Source organism: Vicia villosa, linkage group LG4 (genome assembly GCF_029867415.1).
Source record: "Vicia villosa cultivar HV-30 ecotype Madison, WI linkage group LG4, Vvil1.0, whole genome shotgun sequence".
NCBI lineage: Eukaryota > Viridiplantae > Streptophyta > Magnoliopsida > Fabales > Fabaceae > Vicia > Vicia villosa.
The window spans coordinates 179,775,067-179,802,304 of record NC_081183.1 but is presented as its reverse complement, the minus strand read 5'-3'; the positions used below and the strand labels follow the sequence as shown (position 1 = coordinate 179,802,304).

The window sequence follows — 27,238 nt, the reverse complement described above, 5'->3', positions numbered from 1 at the left end:
TATTTTCATAGTGTTAAAGCATAGGTTTCAGGCAGATGTGTTGAAAAAAGGAATGATAAGAAAACTTTGGAGGATTTATTATTATTTAAAAATTAAAATTTTAAGAAACTACCAATTGTGTTAGAGAAGATTTCAAAGTGTTTGAAAAATTTTAAAGAGCTTGTACAAATTATTTCAAAAAATCAAAAATATGTTAGTGATAAATACTATATCATCATTCTATACAAAATAAGTCTTTCAAAAAATATTAAAAATTTCTTTATATTTTTTCAAAAATTTATTTTTAACAACTCTCCCTACCTATCCCCTCCAAAGTCCCAAACAAAGTCTTAAAAGATTAACCCATAATTCACTTACATTTATAAAATATTGACCAACAAAATTATAAACCACCAACATACTTATGAGGGATTATCAGTGTTATATTGGTATTGAGATGGTTGTGTTGACATTTGACAGTGTGAAGATTAATATACATGACTCTAGTAATAAGATAAAAATCCAAACATATTATTGGTTTATATGGTTATATAATTTTAATGACTGAAAACTGCCAAAAAAAATCATAATATTGATATGATTGATATAATATACCATGAAAAAAGAATGGCAACTTAAGTTTCTTATGCCTAAGTAGGGAGAAAAAACTTACAAAAGAATTACGTTTTTTCTATACCTAACTAGTCATTTATCCAGTTCACATGAACGACCCAAAATTTGCTTTCCCTTAAAAAAACAGTCACAGTATTGATCTTCTGTTCAATGTAAAACGCATCAGGTTCTTTGTAAAAACAAACCTCCTAGTGTTTTATGTAGCAGGCTCTTCATCCTTTGCTCTTCAAATATTGAGCAATCTGCTTTCACATATTTTCGTCATTGCAGCCCGGTATCCTTTCTAGCAGCTGCATCTTTATTTTCTTATTGTTTATAATAGCTGAACCACAACAGGAAGAAGCAAGTTGAAGGAAGACACTGTACAACTAAACTGAATCCTTTTTCAAACTTTCCAATCTATAAATGGCACCTCCTATGCCTTGCTTAGGATTTTAAGGCCAATTAATTATACAAAGCCAACTCAGAACATCAGACAACAAAGAAAGCAAGGAGTGCATGCATTATGGTCCAATAAATTATAATTCCAAGCCGCAAAACTGGTTGTCTCATTAAAGTTCGATCGCAAGAAACCCTGCAAAACACGAATGTGTGTGATTTATCAAATTAAAAGAAAATTTTAAAACCATGCAACAGAGGAAAAAATAGACCTACCACAGGCCATCAAGCAAGTCAGTTACAGGTCTCGTAAATCTTGGGACAATTTTGGATGATGTGAGTGATTTGAAACCATGAACTGCAAGAAAAAGTTGGTAAACCAAAAGTTAATGATCGGAACCATAGTACATGAGAGCACCATGTAATAGCACGCAGGTAAAGCAGTGCAAAATTACCCTTGTCGTCATCTTCATCTTCTATCCTACTAGTACTACCAGGATCTTCATCAACAGCAATGGCAACATAATCGCTATTGCCCTTGCGCAAACTGCGAACTTGAGGTGTAACAAATGTCCCTGTTGTTGTCCATTCATTTATCTGTAAAAGAAATAAAATAAAATAAAATAAAATAAGAGTAAATAAATTCAATACCTCAAATTTTGAATCCATTATCCTAACTGTCGTAATTGTGTATCTATGTAACGATTACAAAAAAAAGAAAATATTGAATCTTTTTTCATTACCTTATGCTTTATTTTTGTTTTTAATGTTTTTTAATTGAAGATCAGGTTCAACATTATCTCTATTTATTATGATTCAATATAAAAAATTTGTATTCCTTACCACTGGTTCTACCTCCACAATTTCTGAGCTTGAGGCAATTCCCTTTCCTGTTTCTTCCACACCATCAAGCAAATTCAATTGTGATTCTTTCTCACGCAAGGACTTCTCAAGTGTCTCTGCTTTATGGTTCAACTCTGCTACTTTACTCTTTTCTGCTTGCAACATTTCATCCCTGCTTTCTGTAACTTCCCTTAGATTCTCTAACTCTGATATTAAAGACATCAACTTCTTCTGAAGTATTTCTTTGTACTGGTGAACCTGAGCATCACTCTTCATATCAGGAGGTATATCATCCATCCCATCTTGAGATACAATTGTGTCAACCCACATAAAGAACTCAACGATCTCATCCAGACTTCTCTGGTTGTTCAGTTGTGATGCACGGAGATCATCATTAGTGCATCGCGTAACCTCTTGCCTTAAGAAAGAAATTTCGGAATCTTTTTCTTGCAATTGCGATTGAAGCTTTTCAATCTCAGAAAGGAGATTTGCAGATAGGTGGTGAAGTTCATCAAACTTGCTTACGGTTATGGAAAGCTTTTTCATAACTTTACCACGAGAAGATTCAAGGTTCTCAACCTCTTGATTCTTTTGTTGAACAGTCTTTTCAAGTTCTGCATTTTTCTTTGTCAGTTCTTCCATTTGTATCTCTTCCTCGTCAAGTGCATGCATTAAGGATTCAATTTCTGCAATAAATCATAAGTTACAGGAATAGTGTAAGTTTTTGTTTATAAAATATATTACTAGTACACTTTTTAAAGACTTAAGAAATCATACAAAGCCCACCTTGGTCTTTGGCAGCCAGCAAACCAGTCTGAGATCTTACTTTATCCTCTAGTTCTGCTGCAATCCCTAGCCTATCCTGCAGCTCCTTGATTCTCTGCTCAAGTATCTTCTTTTCTCCCTCAATCACTTCTACCTGTTTTTTCAAATCATGCTCCTCCATCCTAAGAGATTGAAGTTCTTGAGAGTAACTTTTTGCAGCAGCTTCAGCATCTTTAATCTGTTTTACCAGGTCTGCACAAATTATGTCTCTTTGAACATCCTTTTCCTGAAGCTCCCTCTGTAAATTTGTTACAGTAGCCTTCATTTCCTTTTGATTAGCATCTAAAAATTCGGTTTTTATGCTAGCGAATCCATTTGCAGCCAACAACAGTCTATCAGCCAGGGTTTTAACACATTCCTCGGATATTTCATCATCAAATGACGGAGTTTTCAAGTTAATCTCTTGATCTGGAAATTCTACCTTTTCTCCAAGCAATTCAGTTTTTCCGTTCTCTAGTACAGTGACAGAATTGTTGCATGATTCATAAAGGCGAGCAACATTCCCACGCAATGCAATAAGTTGCAGATCTCGTTTACTAACTTCTGTCTTTATCTTTTCAAAAGATTCTCTTTGGGAAGTAATTTCTCTCTGAATATTTGTCATTAGTATCGACAGAGTTTTGTCTTGCTCCCGTGCCGAACTGGAGTGCATGTGTATTCTTTCCTTAAGAGAGCTGACCTCCACCAAAAACTCTTGCAATTTATGCCCAAGGAGATGAAAATTTTCAATAATGGTATTATCATTATATTGGTCAATTGTGCCAAATTCTGACCAAGAATCTGCATACGCAGAGCTCGTCTGAAGAAAAATCAAGAGTATTATTAGAAAGAAAAAATAAGTCAGATAACCCAAATAATAGTAAAGTATATATAATTATGCCCCACATGAAAATTAATACATTGAAGACAAACTAGAAGCCATAATATTACAGGAATAAAATTTGGGATATCAATTTAAAGAAAATTAATACATTGAAGACTATATTATTCATGCTCTCTTGCATAAAAAATGATAATGAAGAGGCAGAGCAACATTTGGTGCAATAATTACTAAAGGACTACTATTAGAGTAACTCTAGATCAAGCTTTGTGCATATTGTCAAGAAAAATCATCACATCCAAATCCTTTATGGAAAAAATGAAGACTTTCTCGGTCCAACTTCCTTTCAAGCTCAATAAATATGTCAATCTGACCAAAGCTATTCCTCCCACCCCGAACAAAAAAAATAGTATAAGAAATTAAACTAAATCATTGTCGAATATCAGCTTGATTGCAAACTACAATTTATTACTGATTCTCATAATATAACGCATAAATGGCAGTTGATGCAGTATATAAAAATATCAAAACTGAGTGCAAAATATCATTGTATGTGACTAGTAGAGTATTCAAGTGATAACTGTACCTTATTATCAGGAAACTTGAGTAAAATACCATCACGTTCTTCGCCGGAAGATGAATCCACCACATTTGGAGCATTGTATCCTTTCATACACAACTCAAGACCAACTTCCACATTCCGAAAAGATTCCAAATCAGTGAAAAAAGCCTTGGCCAGTAAATTCTGAACCTCACCAAAGCCTTTCCAGACTTGGTTCATGCTAGATTTTAATTCCACGAGCTCATAAAAATGGGTCTGTTTTTCTTCCTCATGTAATGTAGACAACTTTTCAACATGTGAAAGAGCTTCCAGTTTGGCAGCCTCCGCTGAATCCCTTTCTCTTCTGAGATCCACAAGTTCATCAGCCACCTTAGCAAGTTCCTCCTGAAAACTATCATTCCTTTCTTGAACCTCATTCAACTCTGCCAACAGGAGTTCTGATGCTCTTTTGGATTTCGTGGATTCCTGTTCCAAGGAAGCGACGGAATTATGGAGATCAGAACACAGTTTTCCAATCCATTCCACCTTCTTCACCGGATCAATTATTTGACCTTCACCTGCAACATCAATCTCACCTAGCTTGTTCAAAATCAGTTTCAACGAATACTCTTTCTCCTGCAAATGGTGTTCAGTTTCTTCCAAACGATGCTTCAGAAGAGAACTCTCAGATTCAAGCGCTTCTAACCTATCTGGGTAGGTTGATAACTGCCTCATCTTCTGTTCATGCTCTGCAATAGTGTGTTCTCGTTTGTTGATCTCAGATTTCAAGTGCTCCATCTCAACATTCATCTCTCCAATGGTTTGTTTTAGACTGTCTCTTTGTTGCAGCAATGACTTCCCTTTCCTGACTGCAACATTTAATTTCTCTCTTGCAGAAGCAGATTTCTGCTCTTCCTGATGAAGAAGCTCTTGCAACTCCTCAGTTCTTTTACTCAGAGCTTCAACTTCACCTGATAGAGATATTTGCTTTTCCAAATTTCTCCCTCCCTCCTCCTTCAAATGCTCCAATTCGCTCAAAGCTGCCTCCAGATCTTTCTTGTATCTATCAATATCCGCTTGATCCTTATCATGCATATCAATACTTTTTTCCTCATGAAGAGTAGCATCGTCATTTAGTGAATGATGTCCATCAAGTACAACATCACGCATAGATTTCTTTGATAAAAGACTAGCATGATTTTCTATAAGCTTTCTCAGCAACTCTTCCAAAGAATCAATATTTGCACCATCAGAAACCAGATATTCTGTTTCAGATTCTGACAAGGCATTGCCAACTAAGTCTTGTAACTTTTTTATCTTGCCATCGATGGTTAAAATATGTTCTTCAATTTCAGCTTTCTGCTCCAGCTGATCCTTCAAACTAGTCATTTCTGCATGCAGATTTTTGTTCTCTAGTTCAGCTCCCCTTGTCTGCACTGATAGTTTCTCGCATTCATGTCTCTGATTTTCTATAAGCTTTCTCAGCAATTCTTCCAAAGAATCAATATTTGCACCATCAGAAACCAGATATTCTGTTTTAGATTCTGACAAGGCATCACCAACTAAGTCTTGTAACTTTTTTATCTTGCCATCGAGGGCTAAAATATGTTCTTCAATTTCAGCTTTCTGCTCCAGCTGATCCTTCAAACTAGTCATTTCTGCGTGCAGATTTTCGTTCTCTAGTTCAGCTCCCCTTGTCTGCACTGACAGTTTCTCGCATTCATGTCTCTGATTTTCTATAAGCTTTCTCAGCAATTCTTCCAAAGAATCAATATTTGCATCATCAGAAACCAGATATTCTGTTTCAGATTCTGGCAAGGCATCGCCAACTAAGTCTTGTAACTTTTTTATCTTGCCATCGATGGTGAAAATATGTTCTTCAATTTCAGCTTTCTGCTCCAACTGATCCTTCAAACTAGTCATTTCTGCGTGCAGATTTTCCTTCTCAAGTTCAGCTCCCCTTGTCTGCACTGATAGTTTCTCACATTCATGTCTCAGAGCCTCTATTTTTTCAGAAAGGTGCTCTCTCTCCGATGTGTAGGCTTTAAGGTCTTCTTGAAGAGTGGACCCTCTCCTCTGAGACTCTTCCAGATCAGTATTTAGCAATCCACAATAGCTTTCATATCTTTCAATCTTCAGCTGCAGAGAATCTACATGATGATTAGCCTCGGCAAGTGCTCTTCCTACCCATTCAATCCTACCTTCCATCTCCATAGACCGCAAATGTGAAGGCATGTCAATCTTGTCTACAAGCTCCTCCCATCTCTGAACTAAGCTGTTTCTTTCCATCAATGACTGCTCCAGCATTTCATTTTGCTCAGCCAGCCCATAGTATTTACTCTGCAACTCTTCAAAGTTTTTTTGAAAATCACCCTCAGAATCAGGTTGTAGCTGACTATCATCTTTCCACGAATCTGTGACAACAAAACCAGCATCAGAGTATGAACGTCTACCTGCATCGTCCCCTGAATCTGGTTGTAGCTGACTATCATCTTTCCAAGATTCTGTGACAGCATTACCAGCATCAGAGTATGAATGTTCTCCTGCAAAATCTTTCTGCTCCCAGTCATTCATGGGCAATGAGTTGCCAACAACTGACCTAACCAACCAATCAATCTTCTCTATTATATCACTTGAATGAAACTGCTCGGGCAGATCTAGGTCTTCCAAAACCTCTTCTATCCTCTGAAGCATTGAATCTTTGAGCAGAAATGACTCTCTCAAGGCATTAGCTGAATTACGAATATATGAAAGTTCAGATTCCAGGGCTTCCACGCGTTCACCAGCCTCTGAATAGATCTTAAGTTTTGTTTCAAGCTCGTGAAGTCTTGTATCTTTCAACTTCAACTCTTGCGAGCATCTCTCCAATTCAGTAGATGTCTCAGCTAGGGACTGCTTGAGGCCATCCCGCTGTACAACTAATCCTTTTCCCTTGGCAACAGCTATGCCGAGTTTCTCCCGGATGGAGGACACTCGTTGCTCTGAATGGTTGAGTTCATTTGCTTTCTCACGCAATTCAGAACGTGCAGTAGAAAGAGCTTCCTCAGCTTGATGTAAGCTTTCCTTTAGGAGAAAGATTTCATTTTCATTCTCAAGACGCAGCATGTCTAGATAATGCATTTTTTCTTTCAGTTCATCCAATTCCATCTCCTTAGATCCATCGACTTCTTTAGTGGCGTGACTCTGGATTTCAGCCTCTTTGGTTTTCTGTACAAGACTAGACACTAATGAATCTAAGTGCAAAAGGGGCGATGTGTTTATTTCAATATTCGGAGTTTCCACATGCAGTGCCCCTGCAACATCATTAACTAGCTTTCCAACAGAATCTAAACCAAGACACTTTATCTTCAATTCTTCATATTCAGTTTCCTTGTGCACCAACTCTGACTTCATCTTATTGGTAACAGACTCCAATTCCAGCTTTTCAATCAATATATCCCCCAAATGCTTCATGATTGTCTCGTAGTTATTATAATTCAGTAAATCAGGCAGTGCCTCACTTTGATCATCTATCTTATCTTCATCCAAAGACCAACCACTCCTCAACATAAGTTTCCTCATGTCACTGTATATTTTATGTAGTACATCGATAGCCATTTCATTCCTCTCAAGCAGATGATCACATTTCGTGGTCATTTCTTTATGTGAACTGGAGATTATTTCATGATCTGCTTTAGAAGCCTCAAGTTTCTTTTGCAGACCAAAAATCATTTCAGTGGCAGCACTAACAGAAGCATCTAACCAACGACTGATATGCACGCTATCATGGGTGTCATAAGAGACCATTGTATGTGATGCTTCCCCAACTGATTCATTCAGCTTCGCAACTAACTTAACAATCTCATCAATAGTAGTATTCCAGCCTTGCTCAAGTAGCACCGCCCTCTCTGTCACCTCCTTCTGCAAAATTTCCAGCTGACTGCCAATAACAGAAGCCATCTCATTCGAACTTAGTTTCACATCATTCATTTCAGTAACCAATTCAATCAATTTTGAATGACAATATCCAAGCTTGTCATAGAGTTCATTATTTTTGGCTTTGAGGTGAATATCTTCTTGCTTTAGAGCTTCACAGATTTCCTCAAGATCACATTTCTTTTCTTGAATGTCGCCCAGAAGTTGTTTAACTGTTTCATATTGAACTGCAAGTTCGATGTTAGATGCTTCCAAATCTGAACAATGTTGCTTCAATCCTTCAAACTGGTCCTCAAGATCGCCGTACTTTGCATCCCCAATTTTCCTACCATCTCGTTCCCCCTTGAACAACAAATCTGCATTTTGAACATCCAGCTTCCACTTTGATAGCAATTTTCTCAAGTTTCCTACTTGCTCTTCAGTTAACATAATGAGTGAGTTTGATTGTGACTGAACATCAGTTGAAACACTTATCTCTACCTCGTGCTCAGTTTCATTTACTTTTGGTTCAAAAGCCTGTATCAATTTTGATACCACAGGTGAAGAAACTTTCTCAGTAGTCCTGCCAGAGATTAGTGATTGAGAATGCAACTTATCAATTGCCTTTTCAAGCTTCACCAAAACATTCTCCACCTCATTCAAATCAGTCTTCAAAGAAACAAACCCAAGAGAATCATTGAAAATTTCTTGTTCACGTATATTTTCAAATGGTCCCCTAGTTGCACCATCATCTAGCCCCTGACCTATCTGCCGAGAATCTTTAGTAACTGCAATTTCTTCGATTTTAAACTTGTGCTCATCTAAAGTGCTATTAAGTGATACATTTTCCTTGGAAAGATTTTCCAAGTGCGTTGTGGCTTCTTTAAGGTCATCTTCAAATCTCATTCGTTCTCCCTTTTCTATAGATAATTGTTCTTGTATGGAAATAATCTGAGAAGTGAGCCTTTGATTCTCAAGAACAACAGATTGATTCTCATCTTCCAGATTTTTAATCTTATCAACTGACAATGCAAGGTTCCCATTTAAATTGGAATTTTCGTTCTGTAGAATTGCCACCAAATCTTTATTTTCAACCAAATCTAATGAAATTCTATCGATCTCTTGCAAGAGATGCTTGATTTCTGCTTTGAACGTATTGCTCTCTTCAGTCACCAAAGAGATCCTGTCAATTAAGTTGGAATTTTCAACTTCTACCGCTTCCATTGAACTCTTTAAGCAAGACAATTCAGTTGTCAGCTTCTGACTTTCACAGAGGTTAAACTCCTTCTCCTCTGCAAGTTTATTTTTCTCAGAAATCATCAAATCAAGAGTTTCGTTCACACCCTTCTTTTCATCCTGTAAACTTGAGATCAAACTTCTGCAGTCGGCCAACTCGGTGGATAGATCCAATGAATCTTTCTGAGACATTTCAAAATTAATCTGTAGCTCAACTACTCTGGCAGAAAGAGCTTCAATCCCTGTCATTGCAGTATCAAATTGGTTCTGTAGTTCCACACTCTTGCTAGAATTATTCTGTAGTTCTACACGGCAGTTAGCAAGTTCTTCATTAAGCCGTTGATTGTTCTCATTAACTTCATTGCGTGAATCATGGAGCTGTGATAGTTCACCAATCAACTGGTCACGGTGATAATCAGATTCCGATTGGAGGTCCAGTTGTTCAGCTAGCTGCATACTGAAAATATTTTGCATCATATGAGCAAGAAACAATTCTTCTTTTAGTCTCTGAAACGCTTCTGAAAAGTCATGATCTGGTTGAACTGAACTACTGGTTAATGGATCAGGATCAGAATATGCTCCTCTTGCCTTGAGCAGAAACTGATACTCTTTTTCATTAAGCCCTCTTATAAATTCAGCTAACTGCAAAAGATTAACTGAGCTCGCATCAAAAACAGGAGAGAGGTCAAACAATTTGGTCGAAGCTCTGGTTGACAACTTGTGAGTGGAATCATCAGCTGCAGATCCAACAAGAGTAAATTGCTGGTTAAGCCCCTCATGAAGCGCTACATCCTGTCCACTAAGGACTCCCTTGCTTATCTGCTCTTGATTAGACTGAAGAATTATTTCATCATTAGATGAACCTGGTAATGTTTCTCTCTCCAAATTTTTCATTGAAGTCCCTACAGTTGCAAAATCATCATCTTGCTGGCCTTTATCAGAACCCGAATTCTTATCTGACACAATGTCTTCAAGAGGGGAGAATAATTCAACTGGCCTGTCTAGTTGTTCCGCTTCGTGAGATGCCTCCTCAATTATAGTATTCTCCAAAGCAAATCCTGAAGGAGATTGACCACTCTCACTGGCTTCAAACAAAGGAATCTCCTTTTGATCATCTATAATTGCATGAGTGCTTTGACAAGATTTCGCCATATCCAAATCATCAGCTTCCTGCATTGCCCCTACCCAGCAATAAATGAGAATATAAATTATAAATCAAATCCACATATGATTTTTCCCAGTCTGCCCAACTAATACCCTCATAATTAAACATAAAGTTCTGCATTAAACTAAAGAGGCAAGGAGAGAGAGCACAACCTAAATTTGTTACCTGATCTTCTCTCGTTTGCACCACAGATGTGTTGGAAGTATCTTCAGATAAAGGCAACGACCTTTCACTTTTTTCACTCTCTTTTTCAACTGTGATAGACTCATCCACAGCAGTTGAAGTAGAAGCATGTGGGGACAAAAGAGCAACAGGCTTGGATGCATGATCGTATGTTGTTCCTCCTTCACTATTTGAAGTTCTCAACAAAACGTCTTCCGCTACATCACCGCCAGCATTCTGAGAGCTTCCCCCTTGATCTTGGGCTGACAATTCAGAATCGTTCTCATGGACTCCATGATCCTCAAGTGCTAACTTAGCACTAGAACCCAATTCAGTTTCCTGGCTTGTATCATACGTCATGGGCACTGATGATGAATCAAAAGATGGATCAACATTGTCAGGAGCCAACGAACTTGTAAAAGACACATCTTTTGTCACATTAGCACCAATATTCTGAGAACTCCCTCCTTGATCTTCGGCAGACAGTTCAGAATCCTTCTCATAGACCCCACGACCCTGAAGTGCCAACTTAGCATTAGAATCCAAATCAGTTTCCTCACCTGTATCAGATGTCTTGCCCACTGATGAAGAATCAACAGATGGATCAACATTGTCAGCGGCTGTTGAGCTTCCCAAAGATTGTGATTCTATTGGTTCAGTGATAACAACATTGAAATCACTGTTGGTTTCAATATTTCCATCAGTAACCTGAGACGATCCTGTAGAGGTAACACTGGCAGCATCAGCATCAGACTCAGGTAGCTGATGTTTGGAAGACTTTTTTGATGATTTCCCACGGCTACTACCACCTTTACTATCTTTATTATCCTTCTTCTCACGATATTGTTGGAGCTGACAATAAAAGCATCAGTATTAAATTCATAACTGCAACCATTCAATTTTGCCACCCTACATATGCTGATGCAGACTAGTGGGAGGAAACAAATAGGGAGAGAAAGATAAAATCGCATATTTCCAGATCCTATAAAAATATTCAATTTCATTTGCACAGGTGTCAACGTTCAAAAATGAAAATGAACAGTTGAATAACTACAAGGTTCGGTATACAGTACGCCACACTATTTTCTTAGGTGTATTTGGAGTCAGTTTGAATAAACTTCTGCACAAGCATTTATCAGAAGAAAAAAATTATAATTATTCAACTTATCCATTAACCCCTATAAGTATAAGCTTACAAAAAAATCCATTAATTGAGTAACAGTTAAATATAAACTTATTTTAATTCAAACCCTCCCGCAAGATAGGAAGCTAAACCAAACCGGATTTTTGATCCTCTACGAAGTTTGGTAAACTAAAAAGTAGAAAGTACATATCATAACCCTTCACAACAAAATCAAAGAGATAAACTCTCCCGTACATGTCTGTTTTCGTGCATAACGTATTTACTAAAATTCTAAGCCTATATTACCCACATCAACCATTAAGAACTATTCAACTATGTGTTTTATACTTTCTAACCTGCGCCATTACTTCACACTATCCAAAAACTCTTCCCAATGGTAACAATTTACTAAATCCTAGACAACCACTATCAGACTCTAACTTTTCAATCGCAGATCACAGAAAAAAGCAGTTTGTTTCTGCTATGATGCTACATTGTTTTAGCACCACTTTAGGTTATATTAGAAACACTTTGTACTAAACAGCATATCACCAAGAAATAGTGATTAATCGGAATTCCACTACACTATAGCCTACAGCCGCTATATGTGATTTGACAATACTTTGCACTAAATAGTGTATCGCAGAGCAATAGCAAATTGTTCAAACTCCACTACAACATTCGCTATAGCTTCTATATAAAAACATTTTAAACTAAATAGCATATAGCGGATTAATAGTGATTTGTTCGAACTCCACTATACTATAATTATTTAACAACAATGCAATAGGTGCATCTAATTTCCTCAAAACATACACACTTGAGAAAGAAGAAAATGAAATAGAGATATACCTTTTTTTTGCCAGCTGCGAGTAGATCGGTACGGCTCTTACTCTTGTCCATTTTCCGATCCACTCCGTTCTTGCTACCCACCGTAATCACCACACTCTAATCCTGCTTCATAATTCAGATCCTCTTCTTATCCTACACCGAATCAAATCAAATTTAAATACCGTTAACACAATCATCAACACAAAGCAATGTATCGGTGCTTTTTTCGAAGCTTTTTTCAAAAAATTCATTTCTATTTCGGCGTAAACCAAACAGAGCATAACATAACCGTCTGATTCAAAAAACTGGAATCGAGAAATGAAAATTGAATGAATGAAAATTGAATGAATGAAAAGAAGAAGAGAACCTTGATCGAGGCTTGGGGAGAGGAGTGAGACGACGTCGTAGAGGGTTTCATTCGAGGCGAGGGTGGTTCAACGATTCATTCATTACTTTTTTTCTCTCAGTTTTTTTGTGTGAGATGGTGGTGGTGGTAGCACACAGCGCGTTTGAGATCTAAACGCAGACGCAAGCACGCAAGCGTTATTTTCTCTTTGGTTAAGTGTCTAATCGAGCAACAACAGAGAAAGCAAGAGAAATTGATTATTTAAAAAAAAAAATTATATGTCGGGCATTTTATTTAGATAAATTTCCGTTCTTAATTAATATTACTAGGGTAAGCTAACTTGTGGATCAATTAACTTGTCACCCATATTCTTGTTTAAAGTTATTACATTTTAAAAAATATGAGTTATTTTAAAATTTTAAAACTATATCAAAAATTTTGAAAAATAGCAAATATTTCAAATATTTTGATAAAAAATTATAATTTTTATCAAAAATTTTAAAATTTTCGTTAAAAATTCATGCAATTTTTAGCAGTAATTTTGATATGTATATATTTTTACTGGAAATTTTAAAGTTTTCAATAAAAATTCATAAAAAAATTTATCAGCTATTTCAAAATGTGTACATTTTTTACCGAAAATTTTTAAATTTTTACCAAAAATTTTGTTCGGTCATTTGTTCTTTTTTTATCAGAAATATTTTTGCCAAAATATGGGAGTGGCATGTTCAAATTTTGAGGTGGCAAGTCAAATTCTGGGACACAAATTAAAAACTAAATAAATGAATAAATAATAATTTAGAAATTATATACTAGTTTTAATAAAAATATTAAACAATTTTTTATTAGTTTTTTAATATAAATTTTTATAAATGAGTTTTTTAAATTACGTCATTGAAACACAAGTTAGCATTATCCATATTATTATTATTATTATTATTATTATTATTATTATTATTATTATTATTATTATTTTATTTTATTTTTTCTTAATTCTCCAATTTTTTTCTAGAAAAGATACTTCTTACATGTTTTACGTTATTAAATTTATAGTTTATTTAAATTGATTTTATTTTAATTTTATCTAAATTTACGTAATGACATATAAGTGCTTGCACAATAATTTAAGAATTTTTTTTATAAAAATTTATGGTTTCACGTCAAACCTAATTTGATAATTCTTTTAACAAACTTATGAATTTTGAAAATAAGAAAACATTTAGATTTTGTAATAAGAAAACAAACAAATTAGAAAAAAAAAAAAAAGAAGAAGGCGTTAATGCTTTGTTTGTGAGTTTGGAAGAGAAATCAGAGGAGGACTTTAGAACAAAGGAAGGATCAGGTGAAAAGAATAAAAATATTTTGGATAGAAAATTTTGGAGGGTTTGATTTTATTCATAACATAAAAAACCTCCTAATATGGAGGACTCAAAAATTTTATGGCTTAATTGCAACTTTGCTCTCCTTATTTTGTTATTTTTTCGATTTTGCTCCCCTCATTTTTAAAATCACGATTTTGGTTTCCTTTTGAGTTTTATGTTGAAAAAGAGACAAAAATAGTGACTAATTTTTTGCAGAAAGAAAACAAAATAGGGGGCAAAAATTGCACATAAAACTTAAAAAGAAGGCTAAAATAGTGATTTTTAAAATAGAGGGCTCAAAATCAAGAAAAAGACAAAATAAATGGACTAAAGTTGCAATTAAGCCAAATTGTATTGAATGAGGGTTTTGGAGGACTTACATAATGACAATGACTCTTTTATCATTGTAAACAAAATCATTTTTTCAAATAAAGGCAAATATTTTTCTATATTTTTTTAAAATTTCGTTTTCAGAAGTTTTCTGCTCCCCTCCCCTCCAAACTAATGAAAACTCATTATGTAAAATCGGAAGGAAGAAATTACTCAAAAATTGTAATGTTTCTCTTGTCTTCTTTTTTTTTATCTTCCTGCATTCTTTGTCCACACTTTCTTCAGTTTGATATCTTTCATTTCTCTCTTTTCAACTTGGATATGTGTTCGTATTCTTGGTTCTAATTCTTCAATTTGTTTTTAGATTTTTTTTTTTGTAATAGATACTAAATTAGGAATGTTGAAGAAATTTAGTGTTTAAAATATTTTTGTTTGATATTCCAAGTCGCAACTCTCGCTCTAAGCATCCATCTACAACGCTTGAAGTTCTCGCCTTTCGTCGTTCTTTACAAGAGGTCTTCAACTAATATATTCTCCTTCATTCTTCATAATCAAGCATAATTACTCTAACATGTGTTTGTGGGGGGAAAAAGTTACTTGATGTTTTTGTGTTCTTAGCTATGCTTTTTGTAAAATATTTTAATGATCAAGCATAGTTATTTTGACATATATTTGTGTAATAGAAATCAATGATCAAACATAATTACTTTGACATATGTTTATGAGAGTTACTTGTTATTTTTGTGTTCCTTATCCTTGTAGTAGAAAATAATAATGGCATTGGATCAAGTGCTTACTTGCACAACAAGAAAAGAAAGATTGAAGGAAACAAGAGATGGAAACTATAGTGTCATCATATGAGTCATCTTGTATCATATCGACTTCATCTTCAATATTTCTAGCCTTCTCATTTTTTTTGGTGGGCCAACAATTTGAGGCATATTGCTCTCATTTCTCCCAATTATGGTATTGAACGCGCTTCTTGTCCCCATGCCTTGATTCTTTTGTTGATTTCAATTTTATGTCCCTCCTCATTTCTTGAAGGATTTAGATTTACCATCAAATTTAATCTTTTGTGAGTTTGATCCTACATATTTCTCTAACTTCTCTAGATTAATTTTGCATGTATGTTTCTCAAAACTAGCATTTTTCTTGAATGTTCGAGCTTGCAATGCTTGAATTGGTTATTGCACTCCCTTTCTTTTAAGAAATATAAATTCATGTGCTTCTAAAGACCCTCTGAGGTCTTCCATCTTTGTAGTTGCAAAGGTTCCATATTCTTGAATGCCAATTATCACATGATAAAAATGAGAAGTGAATGTCATTATTATATTTTCAATCTCCATCTTCTCAACCATCGCTTCACCGCAACTCTCCATATTGAGCATCAAGCTTTGAATCTTTGATGCATAAGTTACAAATGTGTCATTCTTGTCCAATTGCAATAATTCATATCGCCTTCTCAGAGATTGCAACTTCACATTCTTCACCTTTTTGGTCCTTCATATTATTTGAACAAAATATTTCACGTCTCCTTCACATTCTCAACATGAGAGATTTTATTCGAAATTTGTTGCATCTTCTGCTGCCTGAATTGAATACATGACTTTGTAGTTCTTTTTCTTTTCTTCTCTATGTGAATTCTTTTGGGCTTCTATTGTATTTACAGTGAGTTTTTGAACTCCAATAACAACCAGCTTAGGTGTATCTTGATAACCAAACAAGGTATTCATTTGTTTGTGTTATCTCTCCAAATTTCTGCCATCAAGAATTAGAAGTGTGTTTGGAAGACCATTATCACCCGTCATTTTTACTTAGTTGATAATGATTAAGTAAGTCATGAATATGCAAATTTTGCAAAATCAATAAACTAGTACCCATGATACCAATTTATAAGAGTAAGTTCTTATTTGCATAATAATATATAAAATATTGAAGGAATTGAGATGAAAGTTGAGAAAACAAATAGTAAAATATATTCAATAATGATAAAGAGATCATACACAAGTGTTCATACACTATATATAGGCTATCTCAAAACTAACTAATTTCTATAATTAGCAACTAACCATAAAATTAGTTATAACTCCTATCTACCAACTTAAATAATTTCTAAGATTGAATTAACTAACAACAAATGTGGCACTCATAAAGAAGTTAAAAATAATTAAAAATGAATGAAGATATATTTTTGTTTGGCCGAGTTTTTTTTAGTTGTAAAAGTTACGTTTAAGTTACAGTTGAAAATAAGAGCTTTATAAGTAAAGCTAAAGTTGTTTGTTAGTTTTTATTTTTTATTTCTATAAAGCCACTTTTAAGTTAAAAGTTGTATGGTAAGGTTTTTATATTAAATTAAAAGAGTTATCGAATAATTTAAGACTAAAACCATAAATCATTTCATTTTTAAAAATAAACATAATTCATCAGAAAAAAAAAACTCATACATTTCTATTTTCCATCAATGCAAGGCCTATTTGGTTTCTAACTCGATTCATGTAACCTCCATCTTGTACTCTTTTTGGATTATATAAATCCACATCTTCAATTATATTTATTTCTTCTTCACGACCAGTCATATATTCAGAGATATCATCATTTTTATTAAATTCCTCATCTTCAACACCATACATCCAAATAAAGTTATGAAGTGTTGTTGTTGCAACTATGATCTTCTGTTGTTTAATGAGTGAAAATGGTCTCATATCACATAGTATATGCATCGTTTCTTCCAAACTCTAATTGTTCTCTCAATGACATTTCTCATTGAAGAATGTGCATGGTTGAATACTTCATGCATTCCTTCTACTTGACTTCCATCTCTAAAATCAAGAATATGATATCTTTCACATTTGAATGGCGATAGATACCTTTTCATGTTTGGATATCCAGCATCAACAAGATAGTACTTTCCTAATAATTTTAAAAATTTCATTGTTAACTTATATAAAAAATCAATCATATGTGTGTGTGTTAAAATTTATTGTATAATGAATTTATACATGCCTTCAGGAAGATGAGAGAACACACTTTTCATTTCTTCAATCACACACACGAAAGAATACGAGTGTCATGTGCAGTACCAGGCCAACCAACAACAACAAAAGTGAATAACATGTTTAAATTGCACACCAACATGACATTTTGGGTTGGATATCCCTAGTGGTGAAGCCAGGAACCTGAGTCAGGGGGTGCAAAATTGTGCAAAAATTTATTAAATAATATTTTGTAAATTTATCACTATAATGTAAGGTAACATCTAAGGTGAAGGTGCAACTAAATCCCTCATCGGTGAATCAACGGAAATGCATCGTCAGATTTATCTAACAGCTTAGATTTTATGAAATAAAATGAAAACCATTATCATATTTCCACAGACAATCTCATCCATACCTCTCTTCCATTTCTGTAACCGTCTCTTGATCAACAATTAAGATTCTATAGAATCAAATTTTCATTATAATTAAGCAATATGAATAACTCTGCAATCATACATCTAGAGTTTATTTTAAAATTATAAGCCTAAAAATACTATCCAAATTATGAGATAAAACAAAAAAAAACTATTTCGTCAATCTCTTAATTTTTCTCTGTTATTGTAGAATCCATAACCACTCTTTTCCCACTGTCACTTTTTCTTTTTATGTGTGCTAATCATAAAACTTCCTTAAATATTTTATTCTAGATAAGGAAGAAACTTGTGTGTTTTCATCAGATGCCATCAAAAGACACGGATATGGATCCTCTCCTGCCAGTTCTCTCCTGCTGTCCCTACTGCCCTCATCACAACCATTCATCTCTATGTTGTCTCTCTTTTCAAAAACTGCATCTTTTAATTATTTGTTTTTGATGAACTCTCAGCCATTAGATAAGCACAGGAGGAAAGGTTGCACATAAAGAGCAGGAGGTGATCCATTTTCAAAAGACACCAATCTAAATATAAGAGTATTACTCACAAAAATCAATAATATATGCATATTTAATTATTGAACTCCACCATTATCATGGAACCACATAAACGTACACTTGACAATTAGTAGGAAAATACTAACCGATAAATTGTGGGCAGGATTGCGTGAAAATATTTTATATGTTTTCATTTTATTTAAAACAAATCTGAGCCATTTAATAAATCTGATAGTGTATTTTTGTTGGTTCACCGGTGAGGGATTTAATTGAACCCTCACCTTAGACATAACCATAATTTAAAAATACTAAAAAAAATTTCATAGAATTTTATATTTTATAATTATATACATATATTAATATTATTTACGTTAATTAAAACAAATTATTAATTAAATTATATATATTATATTGACAATAATGTATAATATATATGGATTCAAAGAGTACTTAAAATTTTGTGATTACCATAAACTTTTAAATATTTATAATTATATATTTACTATGTAGAAGAATAGAAAATAAAAAATTTAATCATATGATCTCATTGGAAAATAATAATGCAACGATTTATATTTTCTATGCATCAATGTAATATATAAATTTAAACGGCCTAATAATATTACTATTATATTAATTAACTAGTAGTAAGTACATCGAAGTAATATTAAGAAAGTAATAAATACACAGATTTGACAGCTCGTGTCAGAAAAGTAATAAATTAGAAATTGTTAAAGTAATAAAGTAGCAGACTTTTCATTTGAGTGCAAAATGAATATCTCAGGGGTTCAATAACATGAAAATACAAAATATAAGGAAGAAACTTAAAAATTCAGGGGGTTCAATTGCACCCCCTCGGATCAATGTGGCTCCGCCCCTGGATATCCCTTTCTACCAATATAACGAATTTGATCTTTAGTGGGAACAATGGCAGGGATATATGTTCTATCGATTGCACCAATGCATCCTTCAAAATAAGGCCAATACATACGATCATTTTTTATTTTGGATGAAATTTCAGTAAATTAAAAATCTGGAGTACTTACAATTTCATTTGGTGATGATCATAAACTATCCAAAACTTTCCCAAACTTTCTACTTACAGTCTCTCCTGATTTTCCAAATTTATTTTGAACATTTCGATTAGTTTCACTACGTGCGTAACTCCAAAGAAACATAGCAAGTGCCTCCAATGATGCAATTTCTTTAGATGGATGTAACCATCCCTTGCGCACCAATAATTTTTCAAGTTTCAATAGGGTATGAGTTTTCATCCTAAACATGTTATAACTTTCACCTTGAGTGTTAAGAGTTTCTCGAACCCAAGTCCATCCATGAGAGTAAAGAAATCTATTACCCTGCTTCATTAGGTACTTCATATGATAGTCCCAAGCAATTGTTACTGCAACATAACATATCTTATAAAACCCACATTTTCTTTTTTTAACTTTTCTCGAATTCTCGTTGATTTGATTACAAGACATCTGAAATTCAATTTAAAAAATAAGGAAATAAATTTAAATACATTATTGTTTAAAATAGTTCAATTAAATAAACGTAAATATCATTACAAAACTCACAACCAAGTACTCGAAGACAAATAACAAATTAGATAGAATAATATAGAATATATCATGGAGTTAAATCTCAACTAAAATCATAAAAGTAAATAAAAATAGAAAATAAAAACTTAAATCTTAAACTAATATTATATGATTTTTGTCACTTATACTTACCTCACTCATACTTGTATAAAATCCACTCTAAGCATTTGTAGAATCTTTTAAGGATATTAGGAGGATTCTGTTATTTTCATCTTTAAGCATTTCTAAAGCATAGTTAAATTGTAGCCCATTCAAAAGTTCTTCCTCCTTTAAACTTTTCAATATTTTAACACAATCTGGAATTGAGTATTGTTCATAAACATGAGTTGTGGCTGTAATTTTAGCCTTTTCAATTTTATTACGACCTTTAGTTGCTTGAACTAATTTCTCTAATGTATTTCTCATAGTTGTTGCAGTATCGGCTTTTGTCTTACCCTTTGTCACTTTCTCACCCATATCTAGTAAAGTCTTTATTTTCTTCTTTGGTTGAGTATTTTCTACATAAATAAATTCATCTTCATCAGTTTCAATATTTTCTACTAGTACATCATCAATAGTATTTTTTTCCCATTAGATTCCAATGGCACCCCTAAAGTTGGTGTCCATTGGTGTTGACTCGTTGCAACAGTCTCCCCAAAAATAAATTCCAGCTCATCACAAAATTCTAATCCTTGATATCGAAATTTTTCATATTTCACATTTGCATGTGTTAGGAGTGAATTATTAGTATTTTCATGTGTTAAAATAACTACCGTTTGATCTGAAGTCGAGCTTATTGTATGATTTTTAGTGATTTTATGGTTAGAATTGAACTCTAGAAGTTTGATGCTAATTGTAGAGCAAATTGAATCACTTTGGGTGTTATTTGTGTAGGTATTAAGGCTGGAAGGCAAGGACGAGGAAACACGAAGGCGTAAGGACACTGGAGACGCAAAATCACTAAGAAGTGGGATAAAGCAGAGGCCGAGCCGCATCAAAACTGGGCGAGACGCGCCAAACCTTCAGGTCCCAGGTCGCGCCTCGCTAACCCGTGCCGCGCCGCGGGAGCTTCGTAAAAAGAAACTTTGTTATAAAAAGAAGCCCTAATCCTCACAAAAGGCAGATCTTTGGTGAGCGAAATTCAGAGAGCATTCATATTCCAGAGCTGAAAACAACATTCGACGGAGAATTCAACATCAATCGAAGACATTCCCTTGATCAAGATGAATCCATCTAAGAAGTTTTGTGTGTTCTTCATGTCTATGGAGAGCTAAACCCCATTGTGTTGAGTTTAAGGTAGTAGTTAACCTATGAAGATGCAATAACTTTGATTAATTTCTGTGAGCAATTGTTTAAGTTTTATTATCAATAAAGAACCTTGCTTTTATTTTATATCATTGTTGAACTATCAATCGAGAGATAGGGTTCATACTTTTGCCCAAGGTTTTTATATTGACTTGTTCTTAATTTTCAGAGATGGGATTGTGAATAAGTTTTCATAAATCATTGTGTTTAATTCCCTTTATCTTTATAGTTATTCTGAGAGATCGAATATCATACCGGTAGAGGTGGCTCAAAATAGACTTAGACATAATATCTGTTTTGAGGATGAATGAAGATAATAGCTTATATAATGGTTCACTTGTGTATTAATTGATCATTGGATACGAATAGGTTGATGAACCCTAGAACTCAACATATTCATCACCATTGTCCATTGTTACTCATTCTTTAAGCTTTCAGTCAATTAATTATTACTTTCGTATACGCACTTTTGGACTAAATAATCAAAACCAATGCTTTTTACCACTCATTATAATTTGACTATAGAACGGTAGTACTATTGACTCAGTCTCTGTGGATACAATATATTAGAAAATATTTACCCAAAATACTTTCAACAGCATGCGTAATCAATTAAGGATAAGACTTAGAAAAACAATTATTTTATTCAACTTTAACTAAATAAAAAATAAATATTTTCAATGCTCACCCTTATTTTAGCATCTCACCATGCTGGGTCAGCTTCAATATTTCCTGTTTGAGGATTCCATCTCAAGCCTGTTTATTTTCCCAATAATTATTTCTAGGTAGTCCAATCAACTCTCGAATTATCCATTCTATTTTTCAATTGTTTTTGGGTATAATTTTTATTAGCAACTTTGTTGAATGTTTCGCGTATCTCTTCCCATTTTTTATTTCTAAAAACAATCTCCGATTTTCCATATTTTTGAATCTCATCCATAGAAATGTCAAGTAACATCTTGGTATCAAATGGATTATTCCATTTTGCTTTTCCTGAATGTTCAGATTTTAATACAAGGTGTCTTTTATTACAGAAAGGATTCCCAAACCGGGAAATAGGATTCCCAAACAAGTCATTATCTAAAAGATGTTGGATGAAAATAGGACTTGTATCAAAATGACAAACAATATTAGAATGAAGAATGCCATTTTTAGCGAGAGCGTCTACACACTGATTCGCTTCACGATAGATGCGATGGTAACGCACTGATTTTAATACAAGGTTTTCCTTTGTAGACATAGCTGCAATATAGAAAATTATAAATACCTAAAAAAAATATTTAAAGATTTTTCTTAAAAGACAGTGTAAAAAAAATATTTGACTCATCTTTCACCTATTATTTTGACTATTTTTCCATCAATTTTTTATTTTATAAAAAAGAAATTAAAACTTTGTCTAAATTCCAATTACATAAAAATCAAGTCCTAAAACTAATATCACTATGCAATTAATCTGAATCCATTATAGAACCACTATGTCAAATTAAATTATTTATTTATGTTAATAACTTGTATAGAACTACTACGGACTTAGATCCTCTCCTTCATTTTTCTCTCCTTCATCCAAAAGTGGAACTGGACTTAGATCCTCTCCTTCATTTTTCTCTCCTTCCCTCTCCATCCTCTCTATCTCTCTCTTAATCTCACTCTCACTCATCAATAAAAAACAAAATTTATTCAAGAGAGATAATGAAATTAAGAGAGAGATAGAGAAGATGGAGAAGGAATGAGAGAAAAATGAAGGAGAGGATCCAAAGTGGAACTACTACAAGCCTCACAAATATAATCATATAGTTTTTTTAAGGAATGAAAACAACATGATGACAACAGTAGTACAAACTTGACAATACAAATGTTGACTTAACAATATAATAATATAATATGTTGCGCAGGGAAGAAATATTGATGTTGACTGTGATATACAACAAGTTTTACATGCAAATACAATAAAATATACTCATAACAAAATAGTGAATGGAACAAAAATAAAGCAAATAATACCTCTCAGTTGCAAAAAAAAATTTATAGAATCGGCGCAAAAGAAGAATAAAGTGTCGGGAGCGTAACACTGATGCTCTTTATATAGTATAGAAAATAAGAAAATAATATTAAAAAATGTATTTGGAAAGAATCGATGTGGGGACTAAAATATTACCTCTGAATAAGTTAGTTTAAATTTCATATCAATACCTTCTTTTAAAAGCTCCTTCTATTAAGTTTTCTTCATTCTAAAAAAAAGGTCTTTTTTTTAAGAGCTTAAATAAAATTAGGGGTGGCAAAACGGACCGCCCGCCCCGCCTTAAGCCCGCTAAATAACGAGCGGGGCGGACATGCCCGCCAAGTGAAATGGGCATAAAGATCATGCCCGCCCCGCCAAGATGGCGGGTTTGCCCGTCTATTTTTATTTATATTTTTTTTCATTTTTTTTAATAGATTAATAGTTTTTTTACCTTTTAATTAAATTTTTCACTTATTTTTTAAAACAATGTTTTATAAAAGCAAATTTTTAACAAATTTTACTTAAAAAAATATTACATATATTTACAAATAAATATATAAAATAAACCATCAAGAATTAGAATTACTATAATTAACTAAAAAAAGAGAGAATTTTGGAGGAGGGACGGATTTTGGCGGGCGGTGGCATTAGCGGGGCGGGCTATGGCGGGCGGCGGGTTTTGGCAGGGCGGACTTTGGCGAGCGGCGGAACTAAAATCCCAACCCAACCCGTCATTTTTTGACGGGTGCGCGGGACGGTCCGACGGGCCACGACCCGTTTTGCCACCCCTAAATAAAATATTGTTTGACCCACCTTCTCCTTAAAAAATGGAGAAGTAGAAAAAAGGCCAGGCCAAACGGTATCTTATAAAGATTGAAAACTTAATTCAACACAAGTGAAAATATTTTATATTTCGTTTATAGTCATTTAATGTAGTATCGTGTGTGTAACCTTTAATAGTGAAAACCAATTTATTGACATAAAATATTTAAAAGACCCTTCTTTAAGAAAAAAAATTATAATTAAAAATTAAATATATATATATATATATATATATATATATATATATTTATTTATAACCATAAACATATTTATATATGATCAAACGGAGGTAGACGATGATGCTCTTGGGCCATTTTCTTTGGGTCTTTTGAACGGTCAAAACAGTTTCCCCTAAGCCTTTGTCCCTGCTCTGGGAGATGAGGGTTTTTCGTATACGCTCTAGCCAGAATGTTTGACCTAAGTAGACAAAGATCCTTGATGGAACGTCACTATTATTGAGAACAAATACATTAAATGTCTTTCTTGTAATAGGTAACGTTTTGCAGGGAGTCTTTTTTATGTGTGTCCCTATTACAGTGAGTAATGGTGTTTCCTCTACCTCAAGGTACTCAAGTACTTTTGAAAAATCTTTACTGAAATTTCGATTGTTCATAATGCATATCACATTTCCTAATGTAATGGATCACACGGTCCCTTGTGGTTGAGGCACACGTAAAAGAGTTCTTAAAATATAGCTTTCTCCTTTTTAGTATTTGTGAATTGCAAAAGCTCTTCTCCTTTGTATTGCCAGCTTCACACTTTCTTGTGAGCTCTTTTGCACTAATTTTCTAATTAGGTCCATCTGTGATATCTCGTTTGGTGGTATTTGAGACGCATAAGCGATCGACAATGTTCTTTTAAGGTAAAGTCTATGTCTTATTTCTTACATTTGGTTTCTTATCTGTTAGGGTTTCTATAGAGTGTGTTTCTAATATCTATGATGCTCAAACGTTTATTATTGGTACGTTTGATTACAATATCATTTCTTCATACTTGTCTTTTTCTGTTGACAATATTCTTTAGAATATAAATTCCACCTAGTATGCTTCATAAGAAAAATTGTGACAATTCTTTATCATGGGTGGATTAAAAGAAGTTGGACATCGTATCTACATTTTCTCCGAGGGCGATTTGGATCGAGATTTCATCAAGGTGGGGCCTCCATATGATCGAAGAGTAATTTTTCCTAAAGAAGATAAGATGGTGTGTAGAAAGCATGATGGATGTGTCATTATTCTTCATGAGTGTTTGTTCTCTTTGATATATTTTCTTCGTCCTTTCAATAATTTTGAACTACGAAGTTAACAGTTGGGAGAACTCGCTGGAGCTAGATTTCATCAACATATCTTCATGTATGATTGTGACTAGTAATATGCAGTTTTAATCAACTATTAATATTACCACTCATCGTTATGTGTCATAACTCATGTCTAACTCAATAACATGAAATTAATCGTATTGCCTAATTGACGATTTCTAAATTTATTAACCAATATGATAACATTAAGCTTCGATAGTTTATACAAATAATAAACTAAAATCTATCTATATAATTTAGAATCTAATATATGAAAAGCTTGGATCTATAAATGATAAGTACCATTTGAACATCAAATCAAAACCATGAAAATATGTTTTAGATAGCTAATCCAAAACAAGCATTAAGCATAACAAATTCATCAATATTAAAGCATAAGAAGATTTAGATCACAATCCGTACATGATCATTAGGATGACTATGTCTAACCTCAACAAAAGAGAAATGAGTTACACTTACTCATTAGCTTTAAAATTAAGACCTAGAAGTAAGATAGTGAAAAAAATCTATGTCGATTCCTCGGGTAACACTTCCACCATCAATCTTTCTCTCATTTTCTCTCCTGTTATAGTTTTGGCATCAATTGTGTATGAAGTTCTTTGTGAAATGGTACTTTGAATTGGCTGCATTTTGCAAAACAACAACATAGATAAGTGTTTAAAGTGTTCAAGTTGATCTAGGTTGCTTAAGTTGTATGGAGGTGCATAAGGGATACATGTTGGACACAATATATCAGCATGTTACTACGACATCTAGGCCTTGCGTATCAGAACCCTGTCGCTGCATTTTGGAAGATTCTCTTATCAATGATTGAATAGTATTTATTATATGATTTGTTGGAGAACTATAATCAAAGTAGGTTTAAAGAGATTTAAATTTGAATTTGTAACAAACCAAATCATTTATTTTTGTTGGAGATATTCAAGGAACAAATCAAATATCCAACAGAATCTGCATTATTTATACACAAAATCAAATCTCAAATCCATGAAAAAAATCCCAAAATAATTATGCTATATGAGGATCTCATAACCTGCATTAGATTTCAAGCATTCACATTTAAGATCTTATAGTACTATGGTTTGTGTCTTCTATTCCACATCAATGCCCTAATATGATTAGTGTAGAATCTTTATGTACACCTCTATGTTTCAGTAACTTGACATAAAAGGTTTGTCTGGTCACATTGTATGATTTAACATCTCTCATAATTTTGATTGAGGTTGACCACTAGGGTTTAGTGGTTGCAAAGTCCAAACACTAACGTATTGATGTTTGAGAAAGAAAGTGAGTAGGGTCTTATATTTAGAGGGTGAACTAAATATAAAGTCGTTGGGTAGTATTAGGAAAAAGGCATATGATATCATACGGTTTGTTGTTTCTTGTAAACTAAATGTACTAAGCTACTAATAATGAATTTCCTTTCTTAGGTTGTGAACTGAACCCTCTAGACGTAGGTGTGGTTTCTCCGAATTGGGTTACCAATTCTCTATATTATTTATAGTTTTTCAGCCTCATGAGTTCCAATCTATTTACCATGTACTTAGTTTTAGGATTTTCAAGCATTTAGTCCATAACTTATACCTCTCAACATTGTTTCGAGGCTCTATGAACCTCCCAATTGAATCACACTCTTGAAAAAAACACCATGAAAGAAAAAATGAAAAGCACAAAATAAATATAATGTTACATGGTTTCATGAGTGATTGTTGGGGATTCAAATCAAGGAATGGAGAAAAATGCAAGGGATACTTGTTGAAAATGAATGAGAGGAAGCAAATATATGAAGGAAATGAGAAACAATAAATCCTGTTTATAGGGTTAAGTAGCAAACAAAAGGA

General features: G+C 33.6%; 1 protein-coding gene and 1 pseudogene across 4 annotated transcripts; both read right to left on the bottom strand.

Annotated features, from left to right (window-relative positions):
• Positions 1-551: 551 nt before the first annotated feature.
• On the bottom strand, positions 552-13,026 carry LOC131596203 (uncharacterized). 4 transcript variants are annotated; one of them, XM_058868791.1, is made up of 9 exons: positions 12,798-13,026; positions 12,452-12,583; positions 10,467-11,328; positions 4,065-10,330; positions 2,620-3,457; positions 1,834-2,519; positions 1,446-1,587; positions 1,267-1,348; positions 552-1,186 (listed from the first exon to the last, which is right to left on the bottom strand). In XM_058868791.1, the coding sequence occupies exons 2-9, from the start codon at positions 12,500-12,502 to the stop codon at positions 1,084-1,086; spliced, it is 9,030 nt and encodes a 3,009-aa protein (XP_058724774.1). In that variant the 5' UTR covers positions 12,503-12,583; positions 12,798-13,026; the 3' UTR covers positions 552-1,083. The 4 variants fall into 4 exon arrangements, with proteins under 4 accessions (XP_058724774.1, XP_058724775.1, XP_058724776.1 ...); XM_058868792.1 differs by having other exon boundaries at positions 4,065-10,319; positions 10,480-11,328; XM_058868793.1 differs by lacking the exons at positions 12,452-12,583; positions 12,798-13,026 and having other exon boundaries at positions 10,480-10,618.
• Positions 13,027-20,107: 7,081 nt separating this feature from the next.
• Positions 20,108-22,498, bottom strand: LOC131598421 (uncharacterized; annotated as a pseudogene).
• Between the last annotated feature and the right edge of the window lie 4,740 nt (positions 22,499-27,238).

Excerpts from the sequence above, each read along its gene's own strand:
- LOC131596203 (XM_058868791.1), bottom strand. The coding sequence starts at position 12,502 with ATGGACAAGAGTAAGAGCCGTACCGATCTACTCGCAGCTGGCAAAAAA. Across the intron at positions 10,331-10,466 it reads AGATCAGGTAACAAATTTAG|GGGCAATGCAGGAAGCTGAT; the intron begins GTTGTGCTCTCT and ends ATTGCTGGGTAG. Across the intron at positions 1,349-1,445 it reads AGATGAAGATGACGACAAGG|TTCATGGTTTCAAATCACTC; the intron begins GTAATTTTGCAC and ends TTTTTCTTGCAG.